Here is a 16272-nt window from a genome sequence, read left to right on the forward strand (position 1 = left end):
ACTCTCCTTTATAACTATTTCCTAAGAAAAGAATCTGAAATCTGGAAAAGTTTTACAAAATAATATTTACTATTATGTTATTTATCATAGTAAAGAACAAAAAGTTGTTTTAAAAAACTAGCAATACTAAACTGATGTTTTACTCAGTGAACTATAATCCATTAAGAATTCAAAGGATTTGTAGTAACAGTGAAATTTTATAATATTGAACAGTACACAAAATTGTATAGTATATTGTATAACGTGTTCAGTATTCTGACACGCTAAAGAAAGAAAGAAAACGAAACGTTAACAGAGATTGGGGAAATTGAACTACAAAGTCTTCTTTCTATTTTTCTGTATTTCCCCAGATTTTGTAATTAAAATACATATTTACAATATAATCTTTAAATGCATTCATACAAATTAGTAACAAATAATCGAAAATACATCTTAGTGGTATGTCCAAAGTATACAATTCTCTCTGTACTTAACCAATATTTATGTACAGTCTTTTATATAAAAGCACATACAATTTGCTTAATTAAGATAATCACTACTGCCAACATGCTTACAGCTTTTTAAAAATATGATTGGAGCGCTTTTATGAAAGGAATAGCAGGTTTTCTAAAAAAAATATATATATATATATATATATATATATATATGTATGTATGTGTACTGAAAGTTACAGAGTTGCAAAACCCCCAATTTCGTGCTACACATCACAGCTCCCTTTGGAGGGGACACAAACAGCACTTGAAAACACGCACTCTGCTTTCAGAGCTTTCCGACACTGAAACAAGTCCTCTTTCCAGCCCCCCATCAAGTGTCCGAACGGCCAGACACAGCAGTTATAACAGCTGGCCTAACTGCCTGCACTGAAAAATCAAATAATCTCTATGAGCAAATAATATCCATCACTTGTGTATCCAAAACTCTATAAAGTATCATCAAAATGCTTTTAAAAATGAGCCTCTTTAAAAGTGAAAAAGTAAGCACCTCTGGAGAACGGATCAAAACGTAAAGAGCCAGTCCTTTCAGAATCAGTTAAGGATGGCGTGCGTGACCTGACTGACGTGGTCCCGATGGGCCCACAGGCCAGGAGCCTGTCACCCCCACACTGAGGCAGCCCCCATCGGCCGGGCAGCAAGGGTGTGCACGTCCTTGCTCGAAACTTACTGAATTACAGGAACTCTTTCCAACAAAGACTCACTGGCCATCAGGAGATGAGGAAACAATCTGAGAATCAGAAGCTGACTGATGGAGTGAGCACATGCCGCTGACACGAGGCCCCTGCTCGGTTCATTTCCTTTGTGTGTCACAGATCTCCGTTAGGCATCCGCCCATTTCGAGAGGCAGAATCTTATTTACTCACTCATTCAACAAACGTTTACGAGTGTCTGCAATGCTGTAATTACTGTGCCAGGCACAGACTCAAAGACAAGCTAAAAGCCGAGGAGCGGAAATGTCCCCATGGTGCTGAGAGCGACGACACGGACACTGCATCACGAGGGGGAAAGGAGGCGTGAGCTCCTTGAGAAACGTGAAAAAGCTGTTCAGGGAACCAGGGAAGTCACTTCTGGCAAGAGGAAGGGAGGACAGGTGGAGAGGAAGACAGAGTCGGCTTCCTGGAGGAGACAGCACCTGAACTGGTCTTCAAGGAGAGAGAGGACTGCAACAGGACAGGCGTGTCCTTTCCATCTGGAGGGTGGAGTGGTGCTTTCTCCCTTCCCTTAACAAGCTGCTCGCTTTGCAGGGACAACCACATCTCCCTTCTCTACTGATCATTCAAAGAACATCCCACACAGGTGCCCTCAGGAAGCCTTCTGGGTCACCGCCTCCTCCAGCCGTGTCTACAGGAGAGCCCCATGTCACAGCCGCCATGACCTGCACCGTTTGCCAGGCTGTCCCCACATGGTGGACCCGAAATGCTCCAGGGCCATGTCTGCCTTTCACCTGCGCATCCGTGGGCTTCATCAAGATGCCCAGCAAAAGTGGGTCCCAAAAGGTCTAATGAAGATCTGAATAAATGAATGAACAATGTGGCAACTATCAGCTGGAAAACCTGGTTAAGAAGTTTTTTTAGAGGTGAACCAAGAAGAAAAGACAGCTCACAGCCAAATGGTTAAATCAAAAAGAGGGAGAGATGGAAAAGGTTTTGAGCCGGGTTAAAGACCAGGGCTCAGGTATGTGGCAGCCTGGGGACATCACGGCTCTACCCACAGGAGGGAGAGTTGGGGCCTGGATTACTAACAAAGAGGCTGCTGCAGAAATTCAAGTTACCCCAGACACAGGCTCCCAAAATTGTAAAGTGATTCCTTCCCCAAAACATCACATTTTAACACTAAAGCTGTATTGTGGCAAACCTCAACTCTCAGAAGAAAACTCTGATTCATATTCACTTACCATATTTACCCTTTAATAAGATACTTTTAAATAGCTTATTCTTGCTTTATTTCAATGTGTATTCAGCATCATCAATGGCATTTCTTCAAAAAGACAGAGAAGGAAAATAATTTGTTGCTAAAAAAAATTCCAAATAATTGAAGCCTTCCCTACCCCTACGGGAAAGGTTCAAATAATAAACTAATATATGAGAATTAAGGCAGTTTATGCCTTGAATTTGTACAGATAAAACACAGGTAAAGTAAAATACAGTTTGCCTAGATAATAACTGCATAGTTTCCCAGTGGTGACTGATTGGACAACTGAGACCAGCCAGGGAATTAAACAGCTCAGTGTGTGAAGAAAGGTCTCTAGCCTAAAACGCTTGCTGGGAGTAAGGTACCAGCAGGGAGCGCACGAGTTGCTGCCCCAGTAGACGGAATGTTCTGGTGACCATGTGAGAGGTGGGTTACTGGGTGCTTGACTGCTGCTTTATAATTAAATACGTATGATGTAAATGCCCATATCTGATTTCTATAATACAAAGTGTAATCCCTATGCAACCTACGGAAAGCAGAGACCTTCGGAGAGCAATTAGCTGCGTGTGCACATCACGTGACAACGGCATCTGGACACCCACCTAAGAGTTGTTTTTCCAACAAATATGATATGTGACACGTTTGTGTTTCTCTTTCAGTTGACACATTTTTGTATGAATTTGACACACACAACAGTGTGCCCAAGAGGAAACAAACACACCTGTGTTCCCATCTTCTCTGGTTGAACAAGGGGAGCCAGAGAGGCAGACGCCTTCCTGAGCAGGTTTTTCTGGACTTGGGTTAAGGGCTGAGGTTTCCTTTTCAGCAGCAAGTGAATCATGCAGAAGAAGTAATATTGGCAAATTGCCGTGCATGAATCGAGGTATTTTTAATCGGGTAATGAATTAAGTTTACAAAACACTGCAATCTTCTGCAACCATTTTCCTTCCATTTTAACAAGAATTTTCACGACATTGTTTCCCCTCCAGAAAACAACAGGAAGGGGTCATCTCAAGCATAAGTGTGATCTGATGCATTAGCAGCAATCCAAACGCTATCTTCTGTCACAAGTGGGAACTCCAAATAAATTTTCCCAAAGAAATACTCAACTCCGTATGCTGCACTGGCAAACACAGAGGCAGAGACAGTGCTTCTCACCACCGACTCCCATTCCTGGGAGGTCAGGCAGGTCCACACACAAAGGCTGCGTTCCCTGTGAACCATCAGTGGGACGTGACCAGCCGAAAGACCGGCTGGAGGGCCCAAGGAAACTGGGCTGAAATTCTGACCCTGCACTTACTAACGCCGGTGCGCAGTGACGCAAAGCCTCAGCTCCCCTATCTGAAAACGGAGATGACATGGTCTCATCTCGCTGGAGGCTGCAGTGTGGGTTAAATAAGACAGAGGGTTTGTAAATATATACCTGTCACTTCAGTATGTACCTGTCACTCACGAGGTTCTCTTTGAGTAATGTGAGGAACATTTCTATTATGACATTATTATTATTATCAGTGATTTTGGTAGTCACCAAGTTTGAAGAATTTCAAAAGAGAACGCAGTCCCAGAAAGGGGCTCACATCAGTGATACTGTTGCTTTGGGGAAAATTGTAACAATCCGTAAGACATTTGGAAACAAAACCGAACAAACAACAACAGCTGTGCTCTCTCCTCTCCAAACCCCCCAGTTTCCCCATCCCAGAATAAGAGACAAGTTCTGGCACAGGAAAGGGCTATGAATTCACCCTAAGAAGTATTGTTGTATCTGCCTTAACCAGAATCACAGGAATTTTGTTGTCCATAATTTTTCCCTACTTCATTTAAAACTATTTTATTCTAAAAATAACTTCATACTGATAGTTGCAACAAATTTACCATATGAATAAAATAACATTTTCATTATAATCTGATATTTAAACTATTTTGAATAATCCCTCCAAATTGTTTGCTTACATCTTGGTACTGGAGCCCCATCTGCGTTACAATTTTAAAAGTTCACTGAAATTCCTGTCAGAGCCCTCCTTCACCCCCCCTCCCCCAGGCAGAATAATCTCTCCCTCCTTTGAAACCCCACAACTCTTTATTCGCTAGACTCACAACACCACTCATGTCTCCTAGACATCTGTTTGCGTACATAAATCTTACTTTTGTCACACTCTGCCCATTGTAGTCATTTCAATGTTTATTAAAAACATATCTGAATGTGTTTAGTAATCTATAACGTAACATGAAATATAAGTTACTATTATAAAGGTATCATGTTTTAGACTAAAACCATTGCTGAGACTCCATTTACTGTATCACAGCGAAGTTTACTAAATGATACTGTAACTTAAAAGCTTTACCACAGCCTCTTATGCAAACAATCATTAATTGGTCACCAATAATTTATAAGACAACATTGTACACACTACGCCTTAATAAATGAAGAGGGACAGATGTTAAAAAAATACCAACCCAGCTCTAGAGACACTGGCAGTCGGCCAGCCACAGTGTCTGCCCAAGGAAAAAACTTAAAAATTAATTAAAATTCTAGTTAACAAAAGAAGTTAAATGCCCAAGAAAATGCTAGTATGTGCTTTACAGCAATTCACAATTAACATTAACAGAACCCATAAAAAGTAATTAACTACTAAATTATTAAATTTGACATTGAGTTGATTCAGTATTTCAATGGAAATGAAGAGTATGGATCTAATTGGACACACAAAAGAGGTTCTCAGGGAGCTGTGTCTGTTGCATAATTGGTCTGGGGGAAGGTAACACTAGTTATCAGCACACAGGATGCTACCTGACCACCATATTCTACACGAAGTTTGCCTTATCTAGTGACGCTGGGACATAGAAAGGATTTTTATGATCTCCTGGAAATACAGACATATACACTTTTATCTTTTGGTCCTAACTGGTTTTGAATGTTACTAATATTCTCATTCACCAAAAGAGGAAAATAAATGTCTAACAGCAAGGCTTAGGTACGAATGTAAACACAATTAAACATAACTAAAGAACACAAAATGATAGGACGTCACAGGCCACTTTGGGGCCCAATGACTGAAGAGTTGGAGGGAGTTCATGTACAAAAATGAAAACGATTCACTGATTTTTCTTAAAACAGTGTCTGAGCCAGGAAACTTTCAAAAATTAATATTAATTTGCCAATTAGTTCCAAATTGACAAATTAATAATGTACATTCAGAACAAGCTGATTCATCTACACCATCTCAGCTCTACTTCTGCTTCAAGACAAGTAACCACGAGGCTGAGAAATTACAGTAATTTCTGGACTCTGAATGCCAAAAAAAAAAAGAGAGAGAGAGAGAAGAAGTAACAGGCATTAGTTATCGACGTCCCTATTCTAACACAGAAGACTTAGGGACACATATGCAGCATTCAGAATTCATAGCTGAGGCCCAGTTTTATGTATGTGGTCAAATAGTTTTATAAATTCCTGATCTACCTGCTACTACTATCATCAGTCTAAGAATTAGCAAAACTAGCAAAATCAAAGAATACCAAAATGATTTAACTGCATTATATGTGAAGTTTTACAGAAATATAAAATGAACCCCCCTTCTGACTTCTCCAATGGAGCAGAGATAAAACATACTTGTCACAGCACATACTGTTTCAATCTTCTATTGTAACTGATTGTATTGTATAGAAAGAATGACTCCAGGCATATCAGACTCTGTAATAAGAAGTGGTTTCTAATGGTCAAAAAATACACTGAGAAATGAAACTAAGTCATTATGGCCATAAGAACATCTTTTACCACAGGGAGGTTTAAAAGGTGAAGTCCATCCCACGTGCTAAAGACACCTGCCATCAGGACCGTCAGCCACCAGTTCTGAACTCGGCCCCAGCGGTGCATGGACCTTCCAGAACCTGACAGCACCTCAGTCACAATCACGTCACAACAGGCACAAGAACAAGACAGCGGCCACACGAGCACTGGCTGCGCACTGACCTGTTTGGGATCAAACTGACAGAACCTCTAATTCTCCTGGTAAAAAAGGGATAAAATTCGATCACCACTACCATTTACTAAGCATGTCCTCTCTTCCTACCTAACAAAAAAACTTTGTAGAAGACAGAAATTACATATAAAATATCACGTTTGGGATTTTTTTACATTACTTTATATTTTTAAAACAAGCCAATTAGATATGAGTGCACTTATCTGTCTGATTGGTATTGCACAAGGAAGGCTGTGCATGCAAAGTGTGAACTCAAAAGAAAAGAAATTCTTCAGCAGACTGAGTCTCCCAAATACGGTGTGGGTGCCTAACAGCTGAGAGGAAATGCAGCTCAGACCGTCTGCTGGAAATCCAGTACGACCCAGGCACGGAAAAATGCCTGGCTGACAGTGTCGCTGGATGTGCAAATCTGTGCAGGAATGCGGCCATATTTTTGGCAATTCCCTTATGGTCTTAGATGATGATTATTGACAGTGACCTTCTTTTCAGTTGTAATGTCACATTTAAAGACCGTTGATTAAGTTGAAGGACCTGCCTAGTCTTTAAAACAAATAGGCTTAAAGCTTGGATTTACAAAGCATGGTGTTTCAAAAAAAAAAAAAAAATTGTACAAAAATATTATATGTTCCACAGAAACTTCCATATGCAGCCAAAACAAAAAAACAAAAACAGGACTTTAGAAAAAAAAGCAGGCTATTTTGCACTTCATTCTACATTTCCCTTTAAATATTTATTTATTTATTTAATTTATTTATAGAAGTTGTGTCTTGGGATCATTATATTCTGAGCAGAGAGTGTTTTTAAAGGAGAATTCATCTTTTAAGCCTATGCTCTGAAAACACTACATTACAGTTTACTCCAGAGCCAGTATTTGCCTCTTCGAAATAAACCAGGCACCTCCTTTCCAAACCATTTCAGAGACACATGTGATCTGGCCACTCTACCAAACCATCCTGTGTCCTCAGTGCTGTGGAATGTTGTTACAAAATGAAGCGTGGCATTTTTCCTTTAAGAGCTTGTAATTTACTAGGGTATAGGTGAGTCAACTGTACACACTCAAAGGTACAAATATTCCATTATATAATCAGCTCTAATTGTTTTGGTGATATAAAATAAATTGAATATTTTGAAGGAAAAGTGCTGTGATATTTTACAGGTGAGCAGTAACAGGTAAAATTGATGCAGCACTTTGCAATGTAAGAAGTGATCCTCAGAGCACCCGTGCCACCTGATGGTTATTCCCACCCCATCTTATTGGTGAAGAACCTGCGATCAAGAAAAGGGAAGCAACTCAGCCAACTGTGCACACTGAGCAGCAGAGCCAAGACTCAGAATGGGTTCCCTCAGCTAATAGAGGCTGCCGCTGCATTTATAATCTTCACATTCTTTCATGGAAGCCATCTGGGCTGCTCCTTACAACCATCCAATGAGCTCACAGCAGCTAATACCCAGTGAGTGGCAGTCGCTGTTCCACTCTGTGTGAACTCATTCACTCCTCACAACCCCGATGAAAGGGAGAGTTCCAGTATGGCCCCATGCTACAGATGACAAAACTGAGGCTCCCATCAGCTGCCCAGGCTCACACAGTTACTGGGTAGGGGAATGAAGAGGAACGAAGTTCACACGCAGGGCATCTGCTCCTTCACCCCTCACTCCAGCATGTTAACAGAACAGGCACAGAAACTGGACCAAAACCAGAGGAGAGAACCTCGCAGACGGAAGACTGGAAGCCCGCCTCTGGCTCTCCACCCTCTGAACTGCTAAGTGCACCTGGGACACCTGGAAGCTTTACATGCAGAAAGGGCCGGGTGGCTCTGGGTGCAGGCTGGTCCTTAAGCAGAGCACGAGCAGGTGAGGGACACGGAGGGCTGGTGACAGGAGGAGTACGATGCTCTCGGGCCTTCTCCCGGCCTCTCTGAGCATGAGCAGAGGGCGAAGGGTGGCTGTGATGAGGTCATTAGGAAACGTGCGCCACAACAGGACTCATTCATTTGCAGGAAAACTTAAAGCCACAGAAAGATCTGGGACAGGTGTTGTGATGCTTCCAAAGGAGTGATCCCCCCCCCCCCAAAGAAAAAAGAAGAAATCATACAAGCACCGAGAGCACTGGACTCCGCATTTTCCTTTTTTTCACTAAAATGTCATTTGCAGATCAGCAAGTCCTTTTCCCTGCGGAGTCAGAGAAGGGGGAAGGGCCATAACTGAGCCCACACACCTGTCATCTGGGGTGCTGGCCGCCTTACATACAGACCTTCCTCAGAACCCCTGAAAGTCGGGGGCGCAGGGAGGACATCAGAACAAAAATGCCAGTGGAGCCAGTACACTGAAAGGCCAGTCTAAACCTGACATCCATGGTAAAAGTAGAATTCGCAACCAATGGAGAAAGAAGTCATGGCAGAGACCGAGCACAGTGACGCTGGGACACCAGGCAGCAGCGCTCTTCAGAAGGCAGATTAAGTGAGGAAAACAAACCCAACGGAATTGCTCTTCTCAGTACTTAAAATAAACTGCGTCACTGACACGGGCTTACACTCTGGCACTCTGTTCATTTGAACTTCGCTTTTCTTTCATTAAACCATAAATTCCCACGGAAACCCCTCAGACATGTGCGCACAATAACTGGAATGCCTAACATTGCAGTGAAAGCACCTCTGCGAGTCCAAAGTGACAGGAATGCAGGGAGGGCCGCCACGTTCCCCGCTTGTGTCAACAGCTATTTTATGAGTATGAACTGTCTCTGTGGCCAGTAAGCTTCTGCAAAATCCATTCCGAGTCTGTGAGAAGCCTAGTGCAGAAGATGAAGGAAAGGTCTGAAGTGCACGCAGAACATGAAAAGCAAGCTGGACTTCCTAGAATGTAGCAGTCAAATGCTTCCTCCCAAAGCCATTAGCGTCAAACAGACCTCGATGGATTAAGTTCAAGTGTAACCACAATTGAAATATATGATTCAGCTGAGCTGTGCCCTATTTCTCCTCTCAAAAGCAAAAGGGACTAATGACAGTCGTGAGACTTACATTTTTCAACTACAGCGTTTTTCTGGATGTTATTTTCCAGTACAGCTAAAGGCCAAATTCACTTAGTGATGTTTATTTGCTTTAAAATAGAGTTATTTCTGCTACTGCTCATAGGATAGAATTTTTATAACAATTAAATGAGTTTTATTTATTTTCAAACTGTACAGACCAAGAGGCATTCAGGAAGGAAATAATGTCAACATGTAATAATACCTTAAGTCTATAATTCAGTTACAACTACATGATACATGAGAACCAACAGTCAGCATGAAAAATACAAAATTAACCACGCGTGTGGTTGCCAACACCTACCCCTGGCAGACAGCTTCTTGGTGTTGATGATTTTTGCAGCATACTCTTGTCCAGTAGGGATTTTCACACATCTTCTCACCACTGAGAAAGCGCCCCTGGAAACCACAAATCAACAGGTCATCAATATAATCAGCTCTGAGAGTCCACCGAAAATGACACCAACTGGGCATTTGTATTGAATTCAGTGAATTTTCAAATGAGTGCACTACAGTAACATCCAGGAAATGAGCAATTCCTCATGGAAACCTAGACCTTCTTTAATGCTGAGGAATAAAAGTAAATTTAAAAATTTTGTTTACCCAGGAATACACATTAATCAACAAAAACAAAAGAACTGCCAGTTATGAAGCTTTTGTTTGCCCACGAATCCTGAAAACCATTTACAATTCACATTCACACAGCACCAAATGCTGAGAAAAAACCCTGCAAAGAGCAGAGCTGAGGAAGAGCAGCAAAAATCTGCTGCCCATTTATTTTGGTAGGAAAAAAAAATTAATGTGGCTCCAAGTAAATAAACATGGCGACTGTTTTCATTAAAATATAAATCTTGGGAACATTTGTGTGGTTTAACAAATTCTGGTGTGGTGATTTCTGTGTGTCCTTTTTGGGGCTGGGGGAGGGGAGAGATTTAAATAAAGCTGCACTTCCGACATATTCTCCATGTTCGAACAGCAAACAATACATAAACATATAAGGATAGAATGTTTATTCCATTGAAAAGATATTTCCATTTCCTTCAATCCAGCTGCATAAAACACCACCATACACTTAACCGCACCCTTTCATCGTTGACAGTGGAAACTGTGGCAGAGGATTGGGTTTGGGTCAGATGCTGCATAAATCGTAAATCAGCACCCCGGTCCCCACCGGGTCCCCGGGCACAGGCCAAGCAGGTCCTGCTCCTCCCTGCACGTCTCCAGCAGTCGGAGGTCCGTCCACACGGCGCTAGGCCACCCTGGGGGCGCCCCCGCCGCGTGGAAGTCCTCCAGGGAAGGCGGGGATGCGCGCGAGCCCTGGGAGGGGATGACAAGCGAGTCACCCGGGCCAAGCGTGACAGCGGTGCGGGGCAGGGCCGGGCTCGGCAGGGTGGCCTCTCTCCGGGCGTGGAACTTCGGGCTTATCACGGCACCGCGGGGACAGCGCGTCCCCGTTCTGCGCGTGGTCGACCCGCGGGCTCCGGAGGCATCTCCGCTTACAGAGAACGGTCTACGCTGCGTCCACGCGCGTCGCAAGATGACAGCCACGGCTGCGGGCCCCGCCGAGGCTCCGGTGCGGGCGGTGAGTGCAGGGCCCCCCGGACCCGCCCGCCCCCACGGACAGGCACCTCCCGGGCCCCTGCCCTGCCCTTCCTCCGCGCGCTCCCAGCGGCCCGGCGCCGCGCTTACTTTCCGAGCTCCTCGAAGAGCTGGTACTCGTCCGTGAACCGGGTGCAGGTGGTGGTGGAGGCCATCCTCGGGCCGGGCTGCCCGGCTGGCGCTGTCCCCGGCCGGGCTGTCCCCGGGCCCGCTCGCTGTCCGCGTCCGAGAGTGGCTGGCCGCGGGGAGTGCGCGGGGCGGGGGTGACCAGAGAGGGCGGCGCGGGCGCCTCGTCCTCCGCCCCGAGGTCCTGCCGCTCCTCAGACGCCGCACCGCCCTCTTCCAGCCCCTCTCCCCAGCTGGAGGGGAGCGCGCTCAGCAACAGCGGCCTGCAAATGGAAAACAGCCGGCGCGGGGCGAGACGCGAGCAGCCAGCAGCTGCGAACGATCTACCCGGCCTGCGGGCGGGGCGGGGGAGGGAGGGAGCCCGGGGAGGAGGCTCGGGGCCGGGGCGGGCCCGGGGCGGGGCTCCAGCCCGAGGGCGGGGCATAGACGCGGGGCGTGGCCAAGAGCCAGGGGCGGGGCGGGAGGCGGGAGGCGGGGCCGGGATCCTGCCCCTAGGGCCAGGGTCTGGCTGTGGGGCGGAGCCGAGGGCAGGGATCGGAAATAGAGGCTCAGGGCGCAGCCAAAGGCCAGGGGTGGAAGCTCGGGCCCGGGGGGCGGGGCTGGGGCTGTTGGCCCGAGGGGCCTGGGGATGGGGCGGGACCGAAAGTTGGGTGGGAGGTGAAGACTCGGGGCGTGGCCAGGGCAGGGGCGGGGGCCTAGGGCCGAGAGACAGAGGTTTAGGGTGGGGCGTAGGGCTCGGGGCGGGGAGACAGGCGGGTCAGGCTGAGGCCCCGAGGGCTGGGGCCTGGGGGCGGGGTCTAGGACCGGGGCGGGGCTCCTGCCCAGACGGCCTGGAGGCGGGGCGTGGCCGAAGTCCGGGGAAGGCGGAGATTCGGGTCCCAGGGGCGGGGCCTGTGGCTGGAGGCGGGTCAGGGGAGGGGTGCAGGGGCGGGGCCGACGGCGAGGCGGAGGCTCCAGCACCTAGGCCCGCCGCCTCCTGCGGGCGCCCCCTCTCACGGAGCCCAGTCTCGTCCCCTCGCGCGTCTCACGCGCGCCAGTTTAGGAAGAGGGCGAGTGGATGGAGGTGATCGAGGCCCTGGCTTCCATCGGGGCGGCGCGTCACCGCTAGAGCTGCGGCCAGGGGCGCGCAAAGCCGAGGAGGGCGCCGTGCGTGGGGGTCGGGGGTTGCTTGCAGAGAGGGTCCCAGCGCCCCGTGCCTACGGCCCCCTCGATCCCTCAGCGAGGGCGACCCCTCCGGGCCGCGCTGCCCTTCCGACAGGACTGCCCCTCGTCTCCACTTCCCCGCCGTCTCCCAGGTCGGGATGCTCAGACTCGGGCAACCCCCAAAGGCCTCGGCTTCGGCCATCACGGTAACGAAACGAAAGCAAAAACGCCGCCACTCAGCCACACCTCCGCTCCTGAGGGACTCGCTGTCACCTGAGCAAGTTCCGAGAGGATGTCGGTTCTCGCGAGATGGTTCTGCGCTGTTGGAGGGGCGGAGCATCAGGAAGGCGGGGTGTCGGTCACGCGAGCTTGTGGGCTGACGTCACCCACCTCACGTGAGCACGCCTCGCCTGACCCCTTTGCGAAGGGAAAAAAGGAAAGCAGAGGTCATGTGCTTTGCTCGCGTGCTCGAAGCTCTGCCAGGTGGTGCACGTGAGTGGACTGGGTCATGCTGTGCGAAAACCACCCCGCAGTTCAGGACCGGTCCACTTGTTAGCATACGTTGTCTCCAGTAAAAACGAGAAAAATAATCGTGCGTTACGTTTAAACAGTAGGTAAATTGCTCGGGGCTTCCCTTCAGTCCTATGCCTTTAATAAACTATAAAATTGTAAATTTAGAGACAGACCAAAACCAAAAGCATTATGAAAGGTCTTTGCCAAATTACTGCCTTTTGCTTTACGGCATTGGACAGAAAAACCTTGGCGTTCCAGTGCTCATTTGTTCATCAACCTTGCAATTCCATTGCTCGTTTGTTCATCATTAGCATTGCATCATGAACGCGAAATTTCACCGCTAGAAGATAAAAGATAACTTGGAGATAAGGAGAATCTAAGACTTACAGGAGTCGTGTTGCTTGTCCCCAGAGCCTGCTGTTAAAATGTAAATCAACCTTATCCACCTCACACCTATCCTAATTCCCTTATGTCCTGATCTGGGAATGCTGGACTGTCAATAACAGCTTTTATCCAAGTTCTCAAAATGTTAACAATTTTTAACGCTTATTATAACAAAATTCAACTCTGTACATATTGATTCCCAGCCATAAAAAGGCAAATAAATACAACATGTAAAATATAGTGATACAAAAAAGGTTGTTACCAAAAGCTACATAAAAAGAAACAAGGTGTCTAAATATTAATAACTGAGCTATAAAATTGAAAAAAAAAAAAAACCAACCCAATTTGGTCTAGGCTAAAGATTTTAAACATATATCTTAAATATTTAGCAAATGGTTCCAAGTTTTAATGCACTGGATTAATATTCTTCTCTAAATCTAAAAATGAAACAAAAAGTAAAATTAAAGCAATAAATAAAGATAATATAAAATTTTACAACTCGGGGAAAGAAAATTGTTTTTTAAATATTCAAGTAATGAGGCCTACATAATTACAATTTATCTCATTTACTTAAATTACTGATGACTGTAAACGGTTATGATAATTGTGTGATACAATAAAGGGAACAGTTTCAATACTGATGTACTTTTAGACAATATGTAGTGTTTTAAGCAAACACTGTCTGCTTAGTCTAGATTTGCACTGTTCCTTGATATGTGTCTTGGGCTAATTAAAAGATTTCTGTTATTTAAACATATATTGACAGTTAATTCTGAAGTTCGGACCTCCTTAGTCCTTCCCAAGTCACACAGAAGTCCCACGTGGCTCATCAGTGTTGCCTCCTGCTGGTCTCCTACTCTACTCTGGCCCCCACATCCTAGTCTCCGCACGACAGCCAGAATGATCCCCTGGAAACCTCAGTCAGAGCAACTTGTGCCTTTGCTCACAACCTGCTGAAGACTTCCCATCTCAATTAGACTAAAAACCAAATCCTGCAAATGGCTCACAAGGCCCTCCAGGGTCATCATGTAGGTGCCGGGGGCAAGCATTTGCTCCCTGCTCTGCCTCAGGCAGACAGCACCAACTGGACTCCGAATACACCCTAAAATACATTTGCTTACTCAGTACTCTGTGCCAGTCCTGTGCAATTCCTCTGTCCTCGCGGCATGGCAGGTTCAGCTAATTCTTTACTATTTATTATAATGTATTATTCAGATACTACTTACTTATTTCCCAGATCACCAAGGCCTTTGATATTCCTTAACTTATTTGCTTCCCAGAAGGTGGTTATAGGCATGCTGCTTCATTCCTTAAAACAGCAAAGAGAGAAGAGGTGTTAGAGGTCCACTTGCCCAACGCAATAGCGCACGTGCCTAAACCATCATCACTTGTTCTCCTTCCTTCCCTCTTTCTTTACACGTAGGCCTCTGCCATGACTGTGGAGCACGTAGCATATAGGTCACGCCCACATGGTGACTCCCGCCCCTGGGACTCTCAGGTGCTCATTCTTAGATCCCGCCTCATGCTTTGATGCCACAAGTCTCAGTTCCTATTAATGGTACTATCTCCCCACTTCAATCCTTGGAGCAGTGTTGGATCTCTTCCTCATAGTCACCACTTACAGCATTATCACAGGCTGTAGATTTCGTATTAAAATATGCGTATTAAAAGTTCCCATTGGGGTTTATTGCTTCCCACGTACATGCCACCATCACAGAGGGGGTCTATGACCTTGATGGGGACAGGGGCTGTCAACACGACTACACAGAAGGTGTAGTGAAGTGTGTGCTCGAGTCAGCATGCCTCTCGTGGAAAAGGGTAGAAAGACAACAAAAATACAACTCCCTGTACTGCCACTGGAAGAAAGGTAACTATGTCTATGAAAATGGCTCTGTGAAGACCCATGATGCCACAGTTAATGAAAAAGCAAAGCTTTCCCCCATGACCATGAAAACAAAACAGAAGCTTTGGTGAGCTAGAAGCTGTGGCCCAGGTAGGTCTTATTAACACAGTAAGGGGTTCCATTCTGTTCTGGCTTATTCCTCTGTTTCTTCCATGTCATTAAGCTGCTTTTGTATAAAACCATCTGATTCCTTCTTGTTAACACCTCTACAATTCTATGTTTAAAAATTGTTCCAAAGAAAGAAAAGGCATTTTATATCAAGCAGCACACAGCTTCTAGTCCAGTCTGAGGAACTCGCCATGCACAGAAAGTGAGTGGAAATGAAATTCATTCTAGACACAGCTGAAGGCAGTCCCTTCTGATCACCAGAGGGTGTATTGGCCTCGGACACCAACAGCAATCCAGGGGTAGAGGAGGGCACGGAGGTGTCCTCAGTGCCGATCAACATATAGCATTGCCAGGATCTTAGACTCTGCCAGTGGTCCCTAAGATGCTAGGGATCTTAAAGCCAGTATCTATGTAACGAATCACCATTTGTTGTTTTCAAGTGTTGGGAATGAGCTTGAGATTGAGCAAAAAGAGGAAGGATTTATTATAAAGATTCAACAATACTTTACAAAGCACGATGATGAGAATAAACCTGTCTCAAAGAGGTGTCGAATTTAGAAATGAAGATGTGCTAGTACTGTCCTTGCACCGTCTCTCAGTTGCACTTCTTCCGGTGCTCTGCTCTGTATTTTGCATGAGTTAAAATGTCAAGGCAACACCACAAGGTTGTCCAGGTTCCTCACGACATGAGTGTGTCCAGCCCAGCGAATCAAAACGCAGTCGAGTCCTGCCAAGCTGTGAACCTAGCTGAATCGTCCTAGAAAGGGTGGCTTTTTCTCGTTTCTAAGGAAGCATATGGGCCAGTAGAGCCCCAACCAAGTGGCCACAGTTTTGCACATTTCAGGTCCAGTCACACGAGGAAAATGAATATGGTTCACACTTCTGGTTCAATGAGCTCTAGTTCAGAACGTGAGGAAATGTTTGTTAAAAACCATGAACTGGCTAGACTTCGGTGGGTATAGTAACTACACCCAAGGTTTTGTATTTCAGACTGCCCATCACCTCTAACCCTTAGTGGTTTCCTCAGTGTCGGCGACTTACAGGATTTGTATCAGACTGGAAACTATGCTAAGAGCAGTGGAAACAAGTGCA

General features: G+C 45.8%; 2 protein-coding genes across 14 annotated transcripts in view; one reads left to right on the plus strand and one right to left on the minus strand.

The window, feature by feature from the left end:
- CAMK2D (calcium/calmodulin dependent protein kinase II delta) overlaps positions 1–11486 on the minus strand; it is a 188526-nt gene extending 177040 nt beyond the window's left edge. For 6 of the 13 annotated variants that reach the window (XM_074338638.2, XM_074338634.2, XM_074338635.2 and 3 more), the window contains exons 1-2: positions 11094–11486; positions 9709–9803 (exon numbers count right to left, since the gene is read on the minus strand). In XM_074338638.2, coding sequence (XP_074194739.1) covers positions 9709–9803; positions 11094–11158 — 160 coding nt within the window. In that variant the 5' untranslated portion in view covers positions 11159–11486. The remainder of the gene's footprint in view (positions 1–9708; positions 9804–11093) is intronic. The other 7 variants (XM_074338646.2, XM_074338644.2, XM_074338633.2 and 4 more) reach the window with 3 other exon arrangements.
- The window catches only part of TIFA (TRAF interacting protein with forkhead associated domain), a 28392-nt gene continuing 22965 nt past the window's right edge, over positions 10846–16272 (plus strand). The window contains exon 1 of the mRNA XM_074338650.2: positions 10846–10986. The gene's annotated coding sequence lies outside the window, so the exon portion shown is untranslated. The remainder of the gene's footprint in view (positions 10987–16272) is intronic.

The sequence above is a fragment of the Rhinolophus sinicus genome, chromosome 15, assembly GCF_057876585.1.
Source record: "Rhinolophus sinicus isolate RSI-liver-muscle chromosome 15, RSI-T2T, whole genome shotgun sequence".
In the NCBI taxonomy this organism is placed as follows: domain Eukaryota; kingdom Metazoa; phylum Chordata; class Mammalia; order Chiroptera; family Rhinolophidae; genus Rhinolophus; species Rhinolophus sinicus.